Source organism: Amblyraja radiata, chromosome 6 (assembly GCF_010909765.2).
Source record: "Amblyraja radiata isolate CabotCenter1 chromosome 6, sAmbRad1.1.pri, whole genome shotgun sequence".
Lineage (NCBI taxonomy): Eukaryota > Metazoa > Chordata > Chondrichthyes > Rajiformes > Rajidae > Amblyraja > Amblyraja radiata.
Genome location: NC_045961.1, coordinates 39,045,416 through 39,068,562, shown reverse-complemented (window position 1 = coordinate 39,068,562; position 23,147 = coordinate 39,045,416). Strand labels below are relative to the sequence as shown.

Here is a 23,147-nt window from a genome sequence, read left to right as displayed (position 1 = left end):
CAGTAGTATTTCCACTTAGTAGTCACTGTGATTCAATAAATATGTTTGCTCATCAACTCTCCTCCACCCACCCGATGTTGCAAATACACACATCAATGTTTGTGAGAAATGATATACGTGTGGCCGGCACTGTGGTGCAGCAGTAGAGCTGCTGCCTTACTACACCAGAGACCCGGGTTCAATCCTGACTACGAGGGTGCTGTCTGTATGGAGTTTGTATGTTCTCCCTGTGACCACGTGGATTTTCTCCAGGTACTCTGGTTTCCTCCCACACTCCAAAGACGTTTGTAGGTTAATTGGCTTCAGTAAGTTGTAAATTGTCCCTACTGTGTGTAGGTTACTGTTAGTCACTGAAGTAATGAGAGGTAAAAATAGAAACATAGAAACATAGAAAATAGGTGCAGGAGTAGGCCATTCGGCCCTTCGAGCCAGCACCGCCATTCAATATGATCATGGCTGATCACTCAACTCAGTATCCTGTTCCTGCCTTCTCTCCATACCCCCTGATCCCTTTAGCCACAAGGGCCACATCCAACTCCCTCTTAAATATAGCCAATTAATTGGCCTCAACTACCTTCTGTGGCAGAGAATTCCAGAGATTCACCACTCTCTATGTGAAAAATGTTTTTCTCATCTCGGTCCTAAAATATTTCCCCCTTATCCTTAAACTGTGACCCCTTGTTCTGGACTTCCCCAACATCGGGAACAATCTTCCTGCATCTAGCCTGTCCAACCCCTTAACAATTTTGTAAGTTTCTATAAGATTCCCCCAGAATCTTCTAAATTCTAGCGAGTACAAGCCGAGTCTATCCAGTCTTTCTTCATATGAAAGTCCTGACATCCCAGGAATCAGTCTGGTGAACCTTCTCTGTACTCCCTCTATGGCAAGAATGTCTTTCCTCAGACTTGGAGACCAAAACTGTACACAATACTCCAGGTGTGGTCTCACCAATACCCCGCACAACTGCAGTAGAACCGCCCTGCTCCTATACTCAAATCCTTTTGCTATGAAGCTCCTTGGTAAATGGAGAGTGCATGTGGGGGTCTGGGAACTTGGACAGGTTGGTGAAGAATAGCATCCCACAGGAGCTGTATTGGTTGTACAAAAGGGTCATAGAGACTTTCCAGGATTTTGACCAGGTACTTCTGGCTGGAGGTGCAAGTGAGGTCTCTGTAAGCAGCATACTGCATAGACACAACATGAAGCAGTATGCAAGGCCACCAAATCTCTGCGCCTCTCTTCCTGAGTATGGGGTTTGCTGACCTTCATGAAACTGCAATGTTTTGTTTAGTTTAGAGATACAGCGCGGAAACAGGCCCTTCGGCCCTCCGGGTCCGCGCCAACCAGCGATCCCCGCATATTAACACTATCTTACACACACTAGGGACAATTTTTACATTTACCAAGCTATATATTTGTACGTCTTTGAAGTGTGGGAGGAAACCAAAGATCTCGAAGAAAACCCACCTGGTCACGGGAAGAATGTACAAACTCCGTACAGACAGCACCCGTAGTCGGGATCAAACCCGGGTCTCTGGCACTGCAAGCTGTGGCAAGGAATAACAACAGCAGGCTGGAATGATCATGAGGATTGGAAACTGAGGCTGATTTAGTTTAGTTTAGAGAAGCAGCATGGAAACAGGCCTTTGAGCCCATCGAGTCAATGCTGACCTTCAATCACCCGTTCACACAAATTCTATGTTATCCCACTTTTTCATCCAATCCCTACATACTAGGAGCAATTTACAGAGGCCAAATAATCTACAAACACACATATCTTTGTGATAGGGGAGGAGGCCAGAGCAACCAGATGGTCACAGGCAAAACTTGCAAACTCCACGCAGACAGCACCCAAGGTCAGCACTGAACCTGGGTCTCTGGTGCTGTGAGGCAGCAGCTGTACCAGCTGCATCACTGTTCCACCTTGACATCACTGGCAAAGCAGGCCTGATACACGTGAAGGTACACAAAAATGCTGGAGAAACTCAGCGGGTGCAGCAGCATCTATGGAGCGAAGGAAATAGGTGACGTTGCGGGCCAAAACCCTTCTTCTGATACACGTGAACCTGTTTACAAGGTTGCAAAATATCACAGGTCAGATAAGAGGAGTAAAATTAGGGCAGCATCTCGGAAATAGTGATCATAACATCATGTACATTAAGATTATGATAAAGTTCGATATACATCTGACAAAAAACAGATTATTAAATTGGAGGAGTTAACTTTAAGGGCCTGCGAGGGTTGAGAAAATGGGAAACAACGATTTAATTTTAAAGATACAACATGGAAACAGGCATTTCGGCCCACCGAGTCTGCGCCGACCAACAGTTAACTGGTCACACTAGCACTATCCTACACACTAGGGACAATTTACAAAAGGCAATTAAGCAACAAACCTTTATGTCTTTGTAATGTGGGAGAACCTGGAAAAAAACCCATACGGTCATGGGGAGAACGTATACACTCTCTGTAGACAGCACCCATAGTAGGATCGAACCCTTGTCTCTAACACTGTAAGGGAGCAGCAACTCTACCCAATGGGCTAATGGACAGGTGTGCAGGCAAAGATATATTCCCCTAAATGGGAATAAAAGGTCACGGAGCTCCAGGGATGAATCAGGACATAATGCAACCACTGAGGGTGAGGAAAGAGGCGTTTAATGGGAATCCTGGAGATCAAAAAACAAGCTTAGAGAATACAAGGGGATCAGGATAGAAGTCACACAAATAATCATAAAATCAAAGAGCAGCCATGAAAATTAAATTATCAAGGAACATTGTTATCAAGGAACATGTTGCTGCACAACATCACTTCTCCATCATCAACAATAAAAATAGAGGAGGTGGAGAGGGTGTTCAGAAGGCAGAAAAACCGGATATCTCCAGGACCGGAAAAAATGTTTCCCCCTCTAGTCTCAAGCTCTGTGCTGAACAACTGTCTACACAGACATTTTCAACCAGTCCCTGGAAACCTGTACTGTCCCTGCCTGCTTCAAAGTCTCCACTATTGTCCCTGCACCCAAAAAGGCAAGGATTACTGGTCTTAATGACTACAGGCCTGTCGCGCTGACCTCTGTAGTCATGAAGACCCTTGAAAGACTTGTGCTGGCCAAGCTGAAAAATATCACGAACCCCCTGGACCCTCTGCAGTTTTCATATCAGGTCAATAGATCTGTGGATGACGCAGTCAACCTGGGTCTGTACTTCATCCTCCAACACCTAGACCGCCAGGGGACCTATGCGAGGATTTTGCTTTTTGATTTTAGCCCTGCATTCTACACCATCATTCTATGTTATCCCACGTTCACATACTATCACTGCACATGAGGGCCAATTGGCCTTACACTGGGTCAATTAACTGACAAACCCACATGTCTTTTGGATGTGGGAGAAAACGGAGCACCCAGAGGAAACCCACGTAGTCATAGAGAGAACGTGCAAACTCCACAAAGACAGCACCGGAGCTCACGAACCGGGTCTCTAGCACTGTGAGGCAGCAGCTCTACAAGGTGCGCCATTATTACTTATTTGATATTTGTGCTAGCATAGTGCTGCTGCCCTAATTTGCAAATTTAGGCAATGACATTCCTTTGTTTTAATAAATGTATTTGTATGTATTCTCATTGTGTGGCGGTCCCTGGGGGGTAGGCCACTCCTTGGATCATCCCCCTCGCCGATTGAGGAACAGGGACGTTGGTCTGCCACGGGGTTACCAGAGGACCCTGGTATGTGTGCTATCGCTGTGTGGATTAAAGACTACTGTTTGAACCTGCCTGGTGTCTGGTCGCTACAATTGTGTGATTGATACATTTTGCTGTAAGGTCTGATGTTTTAAATTACAATACTATTTCCAAACTGAATTTTTTTTAACAACCAATTATTTGTTCCCAACCACAATACGAGCTTGTTACACAGGGTTGCAATTTGTTTGGAGATCCCTGTAGCATGTTTATAAGCAGAAGAGGGCTGCAAAGTGGCACAATAGTAGTGTTGTGGCCTTACGGCGCCAGACACCCAGGTTCAATCCTGACCACGGGTGCTGTCTGTATGGAGTTTGTACGTTCTCCCTGTGACCGCGTAGGTTTTCTCCTGGTGCTCCAGTTTCCTTCCACATTCCAAAGACGTGCAGTTAATTGGCTTCTGTAAATTGTCCCCAGTGTGTAGAATAGAACTAGTGTCTGGGTGATCGTTGGTTGGCGTGGACTCAGTGGGCTGCATCTCTAAACTAAACTAAAGTAAACTAAAACTGAACTAAAACTAAACTAAACTAAGGTAAAGACCAGGTCTAAGATGGCTGAGAAAGTCAGTTATGATCTACCTCATTTATTCTGCACACTACCGAGCAAAACCATTTAATGTCTAAAAAGTAACTCTCAGGCACAAGGAAACAAATCTCAGTGTTATGGTAAAAAAAGACTGGAGTACTGGAGTAACTCGATGGATCAGGCAGCATCTCTGGAGAACAAGGACAGGCAACTTTTCAGGTTGGGACCCTTCTTCTGATTGTAATGGGGGGAGGGAAGGGAGAGAAAGCTGGAGGAGAGGATGGGGCAGGACAATTCCTGGCGAGTGATAGGTGGATGCAGGTGAGGGAGGGCAGGCAGTTTGATTTTGAGATGGTTGGACACAGGCCAGAGATGAAAAGATTAAAAGCGTGAGAAGGAGATAAGGAGAGAAGAGTGTGAAACATAAAGCCAGAGAAGGAATACAGGTGGAAGGGGACAGGGGAAGTGCGAAAGGGGGGAACATCAGATGGGGCACATGGAAATAGCATCTGCCACCCAGTCTGCTCCTCATGTAGATATTTAATCAGTAAGGCCACCACTGGTGAAACACAATAATTTCATTTTATTGCCATGTCATGTAAAATACGCCTCAAGGTAACTTATAATGGAATATTTACATTTATTTTGTTTTTTTCATTGGTTGTTGGATTCGACTGCATCTACTGTCATCCCCTTGCTAGACTGTCAGGGGCAGTCCAACAGTCAACCATAATAAAAACAGAAAATGCTGGAAGCATTGACTATAGATCAGACAGCACCTGTGGAAATAGAAACCAAGATAATATTCAAGACCTTTTAGACCTTTGTCAACTACATTGCAGTGTGTCTGCCTCACGCAAACTGTGCAGGTTGAAGAAAGTGTTTTAGTTTAAAGATACACTTGAACACTACTGAATAGGACACTATTGATTGTATAGATACAGAATCAAAGAAGAGTTTTTGGACAGTTTTGGTTTTGTACATATTTTTATTCTGAATAAAGGTTATTTTTGAAAACATAAAATATCTCTTTATGGAGTGAATTAAACTTGGTTTATTTTGTCAATTGTTACCTGGTTCATTTTGTTATTATTATTACACCTGGATGGTGTGTTAGAGAGCTAGCTCCGACTGTGCATGCCCAGATCATAGGACACTCGCTACAAACATTCTCGGCAGCTGCAGTGCTGCAAAAGTTGATCCGGTTTTTGTCTGTTTAAGAAGGAACTGCAGATGCTGGAAAATCGAAGGTAGACAAAAATGCTGGAGAAACTCAGTGGGTGCGGCAACATCTATGGAGCGAAGGAAATAGGCAACGTTTCAGGCCTAAACCCTTCTTCACTCGTAGTTGCAGCGCATCGCCGCCCGGTGGCGCTGTGTCCGTTACAATTGCGACACGTGACCGCCAGATGCCGCTGCTGCAGGCTGCAGTTGCGGTCGGACCGCCAGGCGCCGCTGTGGTGGGCTGCAGTGGCGGGGTCGGACCGCCAGGTGCCGCTGTGGTGGGGTGTAGTGGCGGGGTTGGGCCGCCAGGTGCCGCTGTGGTGGGCTGTAGTGGGCTGTAGTGGCGGGGTCGGACCGCAGGGTGCCGCTGTGGTGGGCTGCAGTGGCGGGGTTGGGCCGCCAGGTGCCGCTGTGGTGGATGTAGTGGCGGGGTTGGGCCGCCAGGTGCCGCTGTGGTGGGCTGCAGTGGCGGGGTTGGACCGCCAGGAGCCGCTGTGGTGGGGTGTAGTGGCGGGGTTGGACCGCCAGGTGCCGCTGTGGTGGGCTGTAGTGGCGGGGTCGGACCGCAGGGTGCCGCTGTGGTGGGCTGCAGTGGCGGGGTTGGGCCGCCAGGTGCCGCTGTGGTGGGTGTAGTGGCGGGGTTGGGCCGCCAGGTGCCGCTGTGGTGGGCTGCAGTGGCGGGGTTGGGCCGCCAGGTGCCGCTGTGGTGGGTGTAGTGGCGGGGTCGGACCGCCAGGAGCCGCTGTGGTGGGTGTAGTGGCGGGGTCAGACCGCCAGGTGCCGCTGTGGTGGGGTGTAGTGGCGGGGTCAGACCGCCAGGTGCCGCTGCGGGATCGAGACGCGCCGGAGACGGAGACAGAGACGAGGTCGGAGGGAGCGCGCGCGGCGTCGGCGTCGGAGCCGGGAATGGGGGAAGCGCGGGCTCGGCGACCAGACTGAGCGACGGCGCCGGGCGACAGGCGAGGCGAGGGGACGGATGGCCGCCGGTGGCCGGGCCTGGCGATGAGTGCGGGGCCGTGAGGTGAGAGCTCGCCGGCTACGTGACCGCCAGCCCGGGGCCCGCTCGCAGACACAACAGGCGGCGCCTCCTCCCCCGGGGGCGTCTCTGGGCCGCAGCCCGGGATCCCCCCCCCTGGCAGGCCGGGCAGCGCCGACACTGACCCCTGGAGACCCGAGTCCCACCCCCGGCTGCTGCGCTCGGGTAGACGGGTCCTGGGTCACCGCCCCGCCCCGGCCTCACGGCGAGGGGTGGAGCGGGGTTGGAAGCGCAGGAGGAGGTGGAGGGGGTGGAGTAGGGGTGGAGTAGGAGTGGAGGAGGGGTGGAGTAGGAGTGGAGGTGGAGGAGGAGTGGAGGGGGTGGAGGAGGAGTGGGGATGTAGGAGGAGTGGAGGGGTGGAGGAGGAGTGGAGGGGGTGTAGGAGTGGAGGGATGTAGGAGGAATGGAGGGGGTGGAGTAGGAGTGGAGGGATGTAGGAGGAATGGAGGGGGTGGAGTAGGAGTGGGGAGATGTAGGAGGAGTGGAGGGGGTGTAGGAGGAGTGGAGGGGGTGGAGTAGGAGTGGAGGGGGTGTAGGAGGGGTGGAGTAGGAGTGGAGGGGGTGTAGGAGGGGTGTAGGAGGGGTGGAGTAGGAGTGGAGGGATATAGGAGGAGTGGAGAGGGTGTAGGTGCAGTAGGATGATGGAGAGTCTAGAAGGGTGCGGGGGAGGTGTAAATGCAGGAGGAGTACAGAGGGAGGGGGTGAAGGGGCAGTAGGATGAGGAGGTGTGAGAGGAGGGGGTGTAGATACAGTAGGAAGGGTGTAAGAAGGATATGCAGGAGGAGTGGAGATGGAGTAGGTGCAGAGGAGGGGTGAGCGGGAGGGGGGTTTGAAGGGGGGGGTGATTTTTCATTCTGATATTTCATTGTGATGTGAACATTCTATGATAGAGATGTACATTTTCAAAATGTAATTAGATGGTGAAGCAGGCGGAAGGTTAGACCATGTTGGGCCAAAGGGCCTGTTTCTGCACTATAACACTATTCAAACATTCAAAATGTTAAGGGAGAGTGGTTATAAAGAAAACAATTTTATGCAGCATAGTTATGATCTTGAGTTCACAATGTTTTCACTGCCCCTACAGAATCAATTATGGTTTTCTTAAGGTGACTAGAATGGCACTTGAAATAAACTTATTTTCATGGCTCTTGGTAAATAGAGGGAATTGGGACTAGGTGGATAGCTCTGCAAAGAACCAGTGTGTGCTTGATGAGGTGAATCCTCATATGCCGAACCATTCTGATTCCGTTTTAAGTTATGAGAACCCTTTATCTTCAATCTGCCAGCACACTTCCTCTTTAATCTGTGATATTTGCACATTAGTGTGTTACCAAGAAGCAGTCAGATTTATTTTAATACATGGATAGTAGCCGATCAAAAAACCTATTGCGAATTTGGATGGTAATCAGATTTGTCAAATACCAGATTTAGTGAGCAATTTCTAAGCAGATATCTTCATTATGTAGCCTCAGAAATCTATTTGTGGTTGTTTATTTACCCCAAGAAAAGACATGGTAGAAAATTAAAGTAAAACCTAACAAGCACTGGCTTTTCAATAATCTTGAGGGTGCCTTATAACCTGAAAGTACATTGAAGAACCACTGCAGTGATATTTTGCGGCTGTTAGCATGTCCATTTCCCCCTTGATTCCTGTCAACCAACTTTATTATTACTTTAATAAAAAGACAAAAATGCTGAAGTAATCAGCGGGTCGGGCAGCATTTCTGGAGAACATGGATAGATTATGTTTTGGGCAGCGAAGGCAGCAAATCTGATCGCACTAATGTCCCTGCTGTCTGCTGTAGGGATTTTTATTGCCAGGATCCTCTTCAATCAGCACCTACCCATGGGTATTGAGTTGCTCTGTGAGTTACACTGAAGATTCCTTCCAGCAAGAGGCATGTGGCCATGATCTTCACTGAATGACAGCTCCAAGAAATGTGCACTGAGGATTATGTGGGACCATTATTGATCTTAAAGGAGTATTTGACTCTTAATAGAAACAAATTGTGGTGATCCCTCTTCAAATGACCGTAGAAATTCATCTGCTTCATATCTACTACCTGACAGCATGCAGCTGTGATTCTGACCAGTGGATCCTCTCAGACTGGATCCCTGTGCAGTCAAAGGAAAAGCAAGGTCATGTCATCACTCCAATCCAACAATCTTCTCACTAGCATAAAGCTAAATTACAAAACTAGTGGGAATCTCTGGATCCAAGGTCATGATAAACTTGGTCAACACAGCTGATGCATTCAGATGCTGAGTGCCAGACCTTTGTTGACTTGGTTAATTGAAATGAATGTGAAAATGGATCATATACAAAAAATCTGTAAAACAAAGGTACTTACCCATTTGCCTTGCAATCCCTGAAGATAAAGGTCCGCAAAGAGACCCCACAAAAAAGGTTCCATTATATCGCCCACCACTCAATGAAGGCAGACATCAGTCATCAAATCAACCATAATCTCAGTGTGCCAATACAATCTTTGGCCTTCTGAAGGATCAAAGACACAGAGGTCAAGATGTAAACCCAAGGCCACAGTCAACCAAGCAGCAGTGCCTCCTCCTTCAACCCTCACCTCAAACATGGACTGCCTTCTGCAGGTATTTCTAGACACTGGAGAGGGATATACCCTTCCATTGGCTTCATCTACACTTCATGCTGCCTCGGCAAGGCCACCAACATAATCAAGGAGTAATCTCATGCTGGTCACTCCTTCTCTCAGCAGGCAAGAGGTGTAGAAGTTTGAAAACGCATCCATCCAGATTGAGGGACAGTTTCTTCCCAGCTATAATCAGGCAGCTGAACTGTTCTCTCATCAAATAGAGTGCAGTCCTGACTTCCCCTCTACCCCATTGGAGACCTTTGAACTATCTTTGTTAAAGAAGGAACTGCAGATGCTGGAAAATTGAAGGATTTCTTTCCAGGTGCAGCAGAGGTTCACCTGCACCTCATCTATTGCATCAGCTGCTCTACATTGGTGAGACCAAGCGTAGGGCACAACACCTCCGCTCAGTTCACAATAACCAACCTGATCTCCCGGTGGCTCAGCACTTCAACTCCCCCTCCCATTCCGAATCTGACCTTTCTGCCCTGGGCCTCCTCCATGGCCAGAGTGAGGCCCACCGTAAATTGAAGGAGCAGCACCTCATATTTCGCTTGGGTAGTTTACACCCGAGTGGTATGAACATTGACTTCTCCAATTTTAGGTAGTCCCTGCTTTCCCCTTCTTTCCCCTCCCCTTCCCAGCTCTCTCACAGCCCACTGTCTCCGCCTCTTCCTTTCTTCTTCCCGCCCCCCCCACCCCCACATCAGTCTGAAGAAGGGTCTCGACCCGAAACGTTGCCTATTTCCTTCGCTCCATAGATGCTGCCTCACCCGCTGAGTTTCTCCAGCATTTTTGTCTACCTTTGAACTATCTTTAATCAGATTTCATCGTGCTAAATGTTGTACCCTTTATCTGTACACTGGACAGTTTGATTTTAACCATGTACAGGTGCACAACCTTTTATCCGAAATTCCGGAAACCGAAAAGCTCCGAAAATCGGACATTTTCGGTCCTGGAAAAAAGGGAGGGTATATTGCCCGGGAGAGTAGGAATCCCTAGACCTAGTACAGTGAGCGTCCACCGAGGGTCGCCCGGAGAGGTTCCGCGGTCACCTCTCCGGGTGACCCTCGGTGGACGCTCACTGAACTAGGTCTAGGGATTCACAAAAATGCTGGAGAAACTCCGCGGGTGCAGCAGCATCTATGGAGCGAAGGAAATAGGTAACGCTTCGGGCCGAAACCCTTCCTCAGACTGCCCTATCAGTCCCCCCTATCAGTCTGAGGAAGGGTTTCGGCAAAGGGAGGGGAGAGAAGGGAAAAGAGAGAGGAAGGATCTGCCGGACATGCTGTGTGTGTGTGTGTGTGTGTGTGTTTGTTTGGTGGAGTATGAGGGGAGAAGGAGAGAAGGGAGAGAAGAAGGGAAGGGAAGGGAGGGAGGGAATGGAGGGAGAGGTCCAGCGGCGGGAAAGGATGCCTGGGTCCGGGCGTGAGCTGAGTCCGAGGTTTGTAAACGTTGCTGCAACCCCATCTACCCCTTTCTTCCCCCTCTACCTCTCTACTCTCTCTCGGCCCGCAGCGATCTGCCGGACATGCTGTGTGTGTGTGTGTTTGTTTGGCGGAGTCAGAGGGGAGAAACGCCGGCACTAAGAGCGAGCGAATGCGCAGACAGAACGGACAAAAGCAACGATCATAGGTCGGAATAGATGACCAAAGATCTTTGTAGGTGACATTTCGGGTCGAGACCCCTCTTCTGACTGACTCAGGGGAAAGAGGAGCAAGAGCTATGGACGGTACTAAGGACAAGTGAATGGAAGATATGCCGATATCTCCCGTTTCCCTTTCCCTTAACTATCAGTCTGAAGAAGGGTCTCGACCCGAAATGTCTATCAACGCCGCTCTATGACGTTGCTTTCGTCCGTCTATCCACGCTTTCGCTCGCTCTTGGTGCCAGCACTTCTCCCCTCATGGCAGCTATTGAAAAAGTCGACCCGAAATATCACCTATTTCCTCCTATTATCATGTATTCCTCATCAGAGATGCAGCCTGATCCGCTGATTTACTCCAGCCTTTTGTGTCTGTCTTCGGTTTAATCAGCATCTGCGGTATGTGACATTTAAAAAGTACAAGGCATGTGCCGTTTAAAAAGGAAGTGATAAAAAACATTTAACAACACCTAAACTGTTACCCCGCAACGCTGCGAGAGGCATAACTGAAGTCGGGTCGGGGTTACTGAAATGACGGAGGTTACGCTCCGGTGCAGACTACGCGTCAGTTCATTGTATTTCGCAGGAGTGGACCATCTTGCGCGCTATAAGATCTTTGCTCCAATTGATTTGATTACTCTAGTGTTTTTGGATTGAATTCTGTTTTTAATTTGTGTCTCTGTGATGTCTTTTTTACCTGTTCTATTCCGATTATATGTTTTTATTCCGATTACTATGTAAGGTGTCCTTGAGATGTCTGAAAGGCGCCCATTAAATAAAATTAGGCGCGGGGCCCAATTGGGAGAAATAAGTCCTATCGGCTAAAGGCCGGCCCTGACCGGGTAACTGCCAGGATCGAGGCGCAAACTCGCGACCTTGCGGCCACGAGCCGAGCACTCTACCACTGAGCCACATGTTAAAATCTACGCTAAAAACCTTCCGTTCGGAAAACCGAAAAATCCCGAAATCCGAGAAGTGTCTGGTCCCAAGGCTTTCGGATAAAAGGTTGTGCACCTGTATAGTCTTTTCAGAAAGGCACGCAAACAAAAGTGAGCTTGGAGGAATTGGCAATGATGTTTCTTTTGTAAACCACAACTCTTAATATCTTATATGTGCATGAACTATCTCAAATATCTTGTATGTGCATGAAATAACATACATTTCTCAGTTAAGCTGGAAACTTGTAGGTGTTTTGCTGTCCCTCTAAGCGATGGGATATTATGGATGATAATGATATACAAGTGTAGCTTGGAGATAGTAGGAGAGGTTGCAGTATAAGAGGTTTTTGTTTGTGATACCCACTTTGTGACCCTCCCCCTGGGGCTAGATCCAAACCAGGAGACACGATCACCTGAGCACATGACACATGGGTTACTGATACTCATCACTCCCCTAACTGCATGGAGCAGAGTTGCAGATAAAGATTTGGATTCTGCCACAATGATAAGTTTCATAAGTAAGCTCATTTTTGTTGTTATTACTCACACTCGCTGTGCAGACGGCTTCAGCTATCATGTGTAATGGTTTAATCTGTTTGTTAATTTGCTGCTGCCTTAAATGCTATGGGTGATGTAAGGTCTAGTCCTTTAATTACTTTACATTTGGCCACCTATTGTGTTAATGTTTGAAAGTTGCAGGTCAACTCTACAAGTAGCTTCAACAAGAATTGGCAGTTGTGTACAGTGCTACCCACCCCCCACTCTCCCCCCAGTCAGATTTCCAAATGTTGGTCTGAGAGACTGCTCCAGCCATGATGTCTTGTCACAGAAGGCCGTGGAGGTCGTTAATGGATATTTTTAACACAGAGATTGACAGATTCTTGATTAGTACAGGCATCAGGGGCTATGGGGAGAAGGCAGAATGGGGTTAAGAGGGAAAGCCATGTTTGAGAGAAAGTCATGTTTGAATGACAGAGTAGACTTGATGGGCCGAATGGCCTAATTCTGCTCCTATAACTTATGAACGATATTTGTCCATTGCTGGTTAATATCAGAGGTGTTATGTAGAGTGATAATATGTATGCATTCTTTCGTTGGATCAGCTTGATCTCCAACCCATGCGGGAAAGGAGTGCAATGCTCCACTATGGTTAGCATTGCAGGTCCCAACTGCTTATAATTCAATGGACTTTGTCGAGCACTGAATTCAGGATGCTTGCAAAGATTATGTTAGAGGTTTAAATCCAGATTTTACTAATATATATTAAAGTGGAATCAGCATATAACTGTTTAAATGCATGTACTGCCATTTATTGACAGTCAAATGTTGTGATCCTTGCTGAGCAAAAGTGAATGTCATCAGTCAGGATGCTGGGATGCAGAGGACCTGAGGTCACCGATCATGATTTGCAAAAGACCGCTTTGCAAGTGCAGCAAGTCATTTGAAAGGATAGCAGAATATAATTGTTCCATTTGAGCTATTGATACACAGGAATATTGTGTTCAGCTTCGATCTTTCTGTTCAAGTTCAAATGAGTTTATTGTCATGTGTCCCTGATAGGACAATGAAATTCTTGCTTTGCTTCAGCACAACAGAACATAGTAAGCATTGACTACAAAACAGATCAGTGTGTCCATATACCATTATATAAATATATACACACGGTATTGGGGGTTCAGTATTAAAGCACACGGTATTGGGGATTCAGTATTGATGTGGATAGAGAACTGGCTGGCAGACAGGAAGCAAAGAGTAGGAGTAAACGGGTCCTTTTCACAATGGCAGGCAGTGACTAGTGGGGTACAGCAAGGCTCAGTGCTGGGACCCCAGCTATTTACGATATATATTAATGATTTGGATGAGGGAATTGAATGCAACATCTCCAAGTTTGCGGATGACACGAAGCTGGGGGGCAGTGTTAGCTGTGTGGAGGATGCTAGGAGGCTGCGAGGTGACTTGGATAGGCTGGGTGAGTGGGCAAATGCATGGCAGATGCAGTATAATGTGGATAAATGTGAGGTTATCCACTTTGGTGGCAAAAACAGGAAAGTAGACTATTATCTGAATGGTGGCCGATTAGGAAAGGGGAAGATGCAACGAGACCTGGGTGTCATGGTACACCAGTCATTAAAAGTAGGCAGGTACACAAAAATGCTGGAGAAACTCAGCGGGTGCAGCAGCATCTATGGAGCGAAGGAAATAGGCGACGTTTCGGGCCGAAACCCTTCTTCAGACTGATCAAGTAGCATGCAGGTGCAGCAGGCAGTGAAGAAGGCGAATGGTATGTTAGCATTCATAGCAAAAGGATTTGAGTATAGGAGGTTCTACTGCAGTTGTACAGGGTCTTGGTGAGACCACACCTGGAGTATTGCGTACAGTTTTGGTCTCCTAATCTGAGGAAAGACATTCTTGCCATAGAGGGAGTACAGAGAAGGTTCACCAGACTGATTTCTGGGATGTCAGGACTTTCATATGAAGAAAGACTGGATAGACTCGGTTTGTACTCGCTATAATTTAGAAGATTGAGGGGGGATCTTATAGAAACTTACAAAATTCTTAAGGGGTTCGACAGGCTAGATGCAGGAAGATTGTTCCCGATGTTGGGGAAGTCCAGAACAAGGGGTCACAGTTTGAGGATAAGGGGAAATCTTTTAGGACCGAGATGAGGAAAACATTTTTCACACAGAGAGTGGTGAATCTCTGGAATTCTCTGCCACAGAAGGTAGTTGAGGCCAGTTCATTGGCTATATTTAAGAGGGAGTTAGATGTGGCCCTTGTAGCTAAAGGGATCAGGGGGTATGGAGGGAAGGCAGGTACAGGATACTGAGTTGGATGATCAGCCATGATCATATTGAATGGCGGTGCAGGCTCGAAGGGCCGAATGGCCTACTCCTGCACCTATTTTCTATGTTTCTATGTTTACACACATGAATAAATAAACTGATAGAGTGCAAATAACAGATAATGGGCTATTAATGTTCAGAGGTTTGTCCGAGCTAAGTTTAATAGTCTGATGGCTGTGGGGAAGTAGCTATTCCTGAACCTGGTCGTTGCAGTCTTCAGGCTCCTGTACCTTCTACCTGAAGGTAGCGGGGTGATGAGTGTGTGGCCAGGATGGTGTGGATCTTTGATGATACTGCCAGAGTTTTTGAGTCAGCGACTGCAATAGATCGCCTCGATGGAAGGAAGGTCAGAGCCGATGATTGACTGGGCAGTGTTTACTACTTTTTGTAGTCTTGTCCTCTCCAGGGCGCTCAAGTTGCCGAACCAAGCCACGATGCAACCGGTCAGCATGCTCTCTACTGTGCACCTGTAGAATCTAGAGAGAGTCCTCCTTGACAAACCACCTCTCCGTAATCATCTCAGAAAGTAGAGGCACTGATGTGCTTTCTTGACAATTGCATCAGTGTTCTCGGACCAGGAAAGATCTTCAGAGATGTGCACGCCCAGGAATTTGAAGCTCTTGACCCTTTCAACCATCGACCCGTTGATATAAACGGGACTATGGGTCCCCATCCTACTCCTTCCAAAGTCCACAATCAGTTCCTTGGTTTTGCTTGTGTTGAGGGCCAGGTTATTGTGCTGGCACCATATGAACAGTTGCTCGATCTCTCTTCTATACTCTGACTCATCCCCATCAGTGATATGTCGCACAACAATGGTGTCGTCAGCGAACTAGATGACGGAGTTCGCACTATGACCGGCTATGCAGTCATGAGTACAGAGTGAGTACAGCAGGGGTCAGAGCACGCAGCCTTGAGGTGCTCCCGTCTGATTGTTATCGAGTCTGACACATTTCCACCAATACGAACAGACTGTGGTCTGTGAATGAGGAAGTCGAGGATCCAATTGCAGAGGGATGCGCAGAGACCCAGTTCTGATCAGTCTGAAGAAGGGTTTCGGCCCGAAACATTGCCTATTTCCTTCGCTCCATAGATGCTGCTGCACCCGCTGAGTTTCTCCAGCATTTTTGTGTACCTTCCATCATTGATCTGTTGTGGCGGTAAGCAAACTGCAGTGGGTCAAGGTTTTTGTCGAGGTATGAGTTGATTTGATCAACCTCTCAAAGCACTTCAGGGTGGATGTTAATGTGTTGGAAGAAATTCAGAGAAGGTTTGCTGATACTTGGAATGGATGGGTTATCTTGTGAAGTAAGGGTATGGACAGGATAGGCTAATATACACTGGGATTTAGAAGAGTGAGTAGGAACATGTAGGATCTTGAGGCTTCTTGATTGGAAGATTAATGGAGAGGACGGTTCCTCTTCTGGGAGAATCTAGAACTTGGGGCTTACTGTATAAAATAAGTCACTCATTTAAGACACATGAGGGGGATTGTTTTTTTCAGAAGGTCGAGTCATTGGAACTCTTTTCCTCAAAAGTGGGGCGAGGGGTGCAATCTGAGTCTTTAATTGATACCTGATTAAGCGAGTGATGAAAGGTTATAGTAGCAACACAATGACGCAGCGAGTAGAGTTGCTGCCTTGAAGTGCAAGAGATTTGGGATTTGATTATGACTAAAGGTGCTGTATGAACTGTATGGATTGTACATTCCCCCTGTGACTATGTGGGTTTCCTCTGGGTGCTCCGGTTTCCTTCCACACTCCAAAGACGAACAGGTTTGTAGTTAATTGACCTGAAAAAAATTTAAATTATCCCTGGTAAGTAGGATTGTGTACTGGGTGATCGTAGATTAGGAAAAGGGGAGATGCAACGAGACCTGGATGTGCTTGTACATCAGTCACTGAAAGTAAGCATGCAGGCACAGCAGGCAGTGAAGAAAGCTAATGGCACGTAGGCCTTCATTGCAAGAGGATTTGAGGTTAGGAGCAAGGAGGTCCAACTGCAGTTGTACAGGACCCTGGTGAGACCGCACCTGGAGTATTGTGTGCAATTTTGGTCTCCTAATTTGAGGAAGGACATTATTGCTATTGAGGGAGTGCAGCGTAGGTTTACCAGGTTAATTCCCGGGATGGCAGGACAGACATATGATGAAAGAATGGGTCGATTGGGCTTGTATTCACTGGAATTTAGAAGGATGAGGGAATCATATAAAATTCTTAAAGGATTGGACAGGCTAGATTTAGCTCTTAGGGCAAAGGAATCAAAGGATATGGGGGGAAAAGCAGGTGGCTCGAAGGGCCGAATGGCCTACTCCTGCACCTATTTTTATATGTTGGTTGGCACAGACACGGTTTTCCAAAGGACCTATTTCCACGCTGTATCTCTAGTCTAAAGTTAACAGAGCAGTGCAGGAATGTAATGTTAGGGTTAATTCAGATCAGCCATGATCTTATTAGACGGCTGAGCGAGCAATGCATTGAGAATTGAAAGACTAAAGAAAAGTGGAAGATAAATTCTTTACTCAACACACTAATTTGTTTAATGTTTAATTTTTAAGTTTTTAGGTATAGCGTTTATTATATCTTAATTTATTTTTAGTTAGAATAGAATAGAATAGTTTCTTTATTGTCATTGTAACATGAACCATTTATTTTTCATTTGAAAAATATTTTAAAGATAATCTTTCAATGTTTTGAAAAACAATAAAAAATACTGGCAAAGCCAATGTGGAACTTTACAAGCTGTCAAAATTATCAAAGGATATTTTGGGTCAGGGCTTCAGGCCACGCCTCTGAAGTCTAGAATGTTTCAGACTGAAGATATTCACTCTTTATTCTCCGCTAGGCTTCTTCAGGTGAAGGAAGATTTGGTGGCCACAATCAGGAAGGGCACGTGCGGGTAATGTAAATGGTCTCAGGGCTGAATTATGAAGCTTTCTGGGATATCTTAAAACCAACTATAAATAAATATCACCACTGTGTTTCTTTTGTATGCTTTCTTTGTTTTTCCTCTATCTTAAGATGTGCTGTTATTTGGACAGTTCCAGGTGGTTGGTACTCATGCAAAGCAATCCTACAAACTTGTTTTACAACGTGTGACTCGGTTATGCTTTGATTATGTTTTGTTTTGGCATGCTAATTATTGAACGAAAATATATGTTTATTGGATTAGATGATTCGGGTAGAACCTTTTAAGAAGCCGACTTGCATGAAAAAGTATATGCAACCTCTCAATTTTCTTTTGGTGTTGTTTGGAACAATTTTTCAGTGGCTTGCCCTGTGCTTTTTACTTGAATAATTGTAGCTTTTGCCAGTCTACGGGTGTAAATGCAACTCATAAATGATGCCTTGTATGGAAGGTTGGAAAGCACATCCTGATGTTTCATACGAGACAATGATTTCTTAATTGCACATTGAGTTGAATAGATATACAGAATCAGGAAAATAAAATATTTTCAATTGCAGCATTGTTAATATCCCAACACACCCACCCACTGTGCTGAAGTGATGAATGATGCAAGGGCAATCTTAATGAGATTTACAGAGCACAATAATTGATTAAACAGTATAGTCTTACTGATTACCATGAGGCAGTATGGGAGCAGGGAGCAACAAATTGTGGAATCAGACATTTTTTTGCAGGAAGGATAATGTTTAAGTGCAGGATTATTAAAATACTGTGAGTAAAGCCCTTTCTTTCTCCTGATCACAAGGTTTCACCATAACATTACAGAAATACTTCACTATTGTTGCTGTACATTCAAAAAAAGAGAGCAGTCTCAATAATGGCAGAAATAAAAATAGGAACTGTTGCATCTACCAACAGATAGGTTAAGAGAGAGTACAACACTATAATTTGCATTTTAAGAAATAGGAGCTAGTATTTTTAAAACTGAATTATAATTTTGAAGTTCCAGCTCAAACCTGCTTCCTGTTGAATCCATTCACCAAACCCTTGGAGTATTCTTGTCGCACAAGTTCTGCAGATGTTTTGCTCCCTACTGAGGCTCTTAAATAATTCTTTGCTTCTCCTGTGTATTTTATAGGTACTATTGAGAACTAAAAAAAAAGATTTATCGTTAATCAGAGTCCTTCAAGATTTGAGCAGATTATGTCACAAGAATATGTTCTTTGCTGTAATGTATTCGTGGCATGGAGATGGGGGGGGGGGGGGGTGAAGTTATAACCAAAACAATAGTGTTTTCACCTTGGATGTTGATATATTGAAGCAAATTTTGAGGATTTTTGTTTTCAGTAGAGATTTTAATTTTTACAAAACTAATTTCTATACTTATGGAATGCTGTTTTACTGAAGCATCTAATGATGCTTGTGCAATGAATGTTGGATTTATCTTTTGGATTTAGTGAACATTGTTTCCATATAAATTAACAGTCGCAGCTTTAATGACACGTTTGAAGTCGTGCAGTTCTGCTAATGTTGCTTTTGTTGCTAACTTTTTGATGTGATTAATTGTATTTGGCCTTGCATTCTATTTTCACATATGTAAAGTTTAGACATTATTCTCAAAAATCACCAATGTGAAATTAAATCTCAGAGAACCTACTATGAGCCGTGGCGGATGGAGGAAACGTGCCGGCAAAGAGGATGGCTGGAGGGATTGGGTATGTTCAACATGATTTGCCTCTGATAATCTGCTCAATTTGTACATTTTGTTTTCTATTTGTGTATTGGCATTGAGAATGTATTTATTATATGTATGTGTATTATATGTATGTATGTGTATATGTGTGTGTGTATATATCTGGATGAAAATGTAGATGGGTTGGTTGATAACTTTACAGATGATAAAAAGATTGATCGAGTTGGAGAGAGTGAAGAAGGCTGTCAAGGGATACAGTAAGATATGGATCAGGTACAGATATAAGCAGAGGAGTGGCAAATTAATTTTGATGAAGGCAAGTGTGAGATGTTACACATTGAGAGGACATGCACCTATTGTCTATTGTCAAACGTATGGGGAAATTATACTGTTAATGGCAGGATCCCTAACCACACTGATGTATAGAGGAATCTTCAGGTCCAAGTTCATAGCTACCTGAAAGTAGCAACACAAGTAAATGGAATGGTAAAGAACCCATATTGTTCGCTTGCCTTCATCGATCAGAGCATTGAGCGTAGGAGTCAAGAAGTCATGTTACAGCTTTGTAAAACGTCTGGTTAAGCCACGTTTGGAATATTGTATGCAGTTCCGGTTATCACATTTCAGTAAGGATGTGAAAGCTTTGGAGAGGGTGCAGAAAAGGTTTACCAGGTTGCTGCCTGGATTAGAGGGTATCAGCTATAAGAAAACATTTGCATTGTTTTCCCTGGAGCATCGGAAGCTGAGGGGAGACCTGAAAGAAGTTTATAAAGTTATGAGAGGCTTAGCCAGGATAGATAACCAGAATCGTCTTTCCCAGAGTGGAAAGGCATAGCGTTAAAGTTAGAAGTGAAAAGTTTAAAGGAGATGTGTAGGGCAAGTTTTTTTACACAGTGGTTGGTGGCTGGAACAGGATATCAGTGGTGATGGTGGAACAGATACAAAAGTGGTGTTTAAGAAGCTTTCGGATAGGCACATGTATTGGCAGGGAATGGAGAGATATGCATCACATGCAGGCAGATGGGATTAGTTTAATTTGGCACCGTGTTTGGCACAGACATTGTAGACCAAAGTGCATTCTATGCCCTTGAACTCCATCGGCATTCTCTCTTGCTACTGCAAATTAGCCTTTTGTGTAGATGGATAAATGGCAAATAAATCAATGATTAGTTAACGAGCACAAGCAAGAATAAATTGCAAAGGAACAGCTCCGGAGACCCGGGTTCGATCCCGATTACGGGTGCTGTCTGTACGGAGTTTGTACATTCTCCCCGTGACCTGCGTAGGTTTTCTTCGAGATCTTCGGTTTCCTCCCACACTCCAAAGACGTACAGGTTTGTAGGTTATTTGGCTTGGTAAATGTAAAAATTGTCACTTGTGGGTGTGCGATAGTGTTAATGTGCGGGGATGGATGGTCTGTTTCCGCGCTGTATCTCTAAACTAAACTAAACAGGAGAATGAGTGGGGAGATGGAGTTTATACCTGCATAACCCCCATGCGCCAAATGGCCTTTGTGTCAAAATAAGTGAACATACTGAAGAAACACATAACCTTTGGGATTTAATAATTCACCAGAGAAGGTTTTGCTTTGCATGGATATCAGCTCCTCCTCCTGTTTACACACAGCAATTAATCTGGAATTAGTTTGGTTCCTTTGCATTGATTTTTCTTTCACCTCGGATGATAATTGACTTTAAACTGCACTTTTATTTTCGTCCTCTGTTTTTGCAATAAATTTCAACAAGGGTCAAGACTTTCTAATATTATGCGAGCAGAAAACTAAGCAAAGTGTGGAAGTATTAGATTAGTCATACAGTGTGGAATCAGGCCCATCGGCCCACCGGGTCCGCACCAACCAACTCATACACAAGTTTTATCCTACACACTAGGGACAATTTACAGAGGCCAATTAACCTACAAACCCGCATGTCTTTGGAAGTATTATATCACCAAAATATGTGTATAAATTTAATATTAAGCAGTTTTACAAATAACCAATAGAAATTTAGCAGAAATAGGAGAATGAAGGAATGGGCGGCAGAAATGCTGCCTTACAGCATCACAGACCCAGGTTTGATCCTGACTACGGGTGCAGTCTCTATGAAATTAGTACGTTTTCCTCGTGACCGCGTGGGTTTTCTCCGGGTGCTCCGGTGTTTCCTCTTACATTCCAAAGACGTACAGGTTTGTAAGTTAATTAGCTTTGGTAAAAATTGTAAATTGCCTCTAGTGTGTAGGGTAGTGCTAGTGTACGGGGTGATTGCTGGTCAGTGGGCCAAAGGGCCTGTTTCCACGCGATATGTCAAAACTAAAAGGTCTCTCAGGACGATGCAAGTTAAAATATTTTGTTTATAATTCACAACTAAGTATTGTGTCTGGATAAATCATTGCAACTGAAGTTTCACAAAATCTCTTGAATTTCTCCTAGGGTGGTTACATGGCAGCAAAGATCGACAAACTGGAAAGGCAGTTCAAATCAGATTCTTCACTTCAACAAGAAAATGAAGGGACAACATCTTGCATTTTCAAAGGTGTTACAATTTATGTCAATGGTTACACAGGTATGTGTGTTTAAAAATTAGTCTGGAGTCACTGTTATCTTTCAGAAAACTGGAACCAACGTGAGCATATATTATGTCAGCTGGGTTGAGAGCGAATTGGTAATTTTAGGTAAAATTAGTTTGAATGCAATTTAACTAAATATTTGTCAAAACTATGTAGAAGAAATTACATTATTAGATAGTCTATGGATGCCGAGATACAGAATACTGTCTAGGCCCTGTTTTTTTTTCTCCGTCTTTAAATGAAATGTTCTGCTTTAGAACCAACAGCTGATGAGCTTCGAAGGCTTATGATGCTGCATGGGGGCCAGTATCACGTGTACTACTCAAGGTCTAAAACTACACACATTATTGCAACCAACCTGCCAAATGCAAAAATAAAAGAATTGAAGGATGAAAAAGTTGTTCGGCCTAATTGGATCACAGACAGGTCAGTAAAAGTGCAATAGTTATCATTACTATGAGTTGGGTGAGAAGAAAATAGCACTGAATGCACTGAATACCGAATGTTTATGAGTCTTTCCATGATGCTGTTTATGAATTGGCTGCAATATAACCTCAATCTTAAGTATATGAAAGCTCCCAACTGGATAATGGAATTGATTTAAATGAAAGGGTAAGATTTAATGCAACATTTGTAACAAAAGCATGTAATTCTAAACCTGTGGTCAAATCTATTTCCACATTTTCAATATTTTATTAGTATTACAAATTAGTTATTATTGTTGCTATGTATTTACTTTTGCTGGGCCTTGTCCTTAATTTGTGTTATCTATGTGCACCGGAATTTATGGGAAGATTTTTAGGTGAAATTTATATCTTAGTGGAACAGCTCCCAAATTGCATTGTGGTATTTTGCATATTCTTATGAAAATGCAACAACAATTTGTGGCAGCAATCTAATGAAATTGACATTTCTCTGAATGAGAAACCACGTTATTTTTGTTTATACGAAATTGTTAGTTTTATTGAAATAGTATTTGATGCAATATAGTTTAAGTACATTTCAAGACTTTTAGACATCAGTGCAATCTCAGAACAGTTGCTCTAGTTTTGGTGTTGTTGGAGTGAATATATCAGTTAACTTTATAGTGCAGTAGGAAGAATAGTACCCAGTGTTGGTTCCTATACATGATCCATATCCCTCAATTTCCAGCAGTTCCATGATTCAATCTATAAGCCTCTTTAATGCCACTATCGTATCTGCCTCCACCACCATCCCTGGCAAGCGTTCCAGGCCCCTGCTACTCAGTGCAAAATAAAACTTGCCCCACATACCTCCATTAAACTTTTCCCCTCTCACCTTATAACCATGCCCTCTAGTGTTGGTCATTTCCACCCTGGGGAAAAAGGTTCTGTGTCTACCCTATCTATTTCCCTCTCTCATAATTTTATATACTTCCATCAAGTCTCCCTTGAAACTCT

The 23,147-nt window shown here is 44.7% G+C and overlaps 1 protein-coding gene across 2 annotated transcripts in view; it reads left to right on the top strand.

Moving 5' to 3' along the window:
- Window positions 1–6,353: 6,353 nt before the first annotated feature.
- Window positions 6,354–23,147, top strand: part of rev1 (REV1 DNA directed polymerase) — a 75,102-nt gene continuing 58,308 nt past the window's right edge. Inside the window, exons 1-4 of one of the 2 annotated variants that reach the window (XM_033022564.1) lie at window positions 6,354–6,511; window positions 19,117–19,183; window positions 21,590–21,722; window positions 21,984–22,152. In XM_033022564.1, the coding sequence (XP_032878455.1) occupies window positions 19,127–19,183; window positions 21,590–21,722; window positions 21,984–22,152 (359 nt within the window). In that variant the 5' untranslated portion in view covers window positions 6,354–6,511; window positions 19,117–19,126. The remainder of the gene's footprint in view (window positions 6,512–19,116; window positions 19,184–21,589; window positions 21,723–21,983; window positions 22,153–23,147) is intronic. The other variant, XR_004412321.1, reaches the window with a different exon arrangement.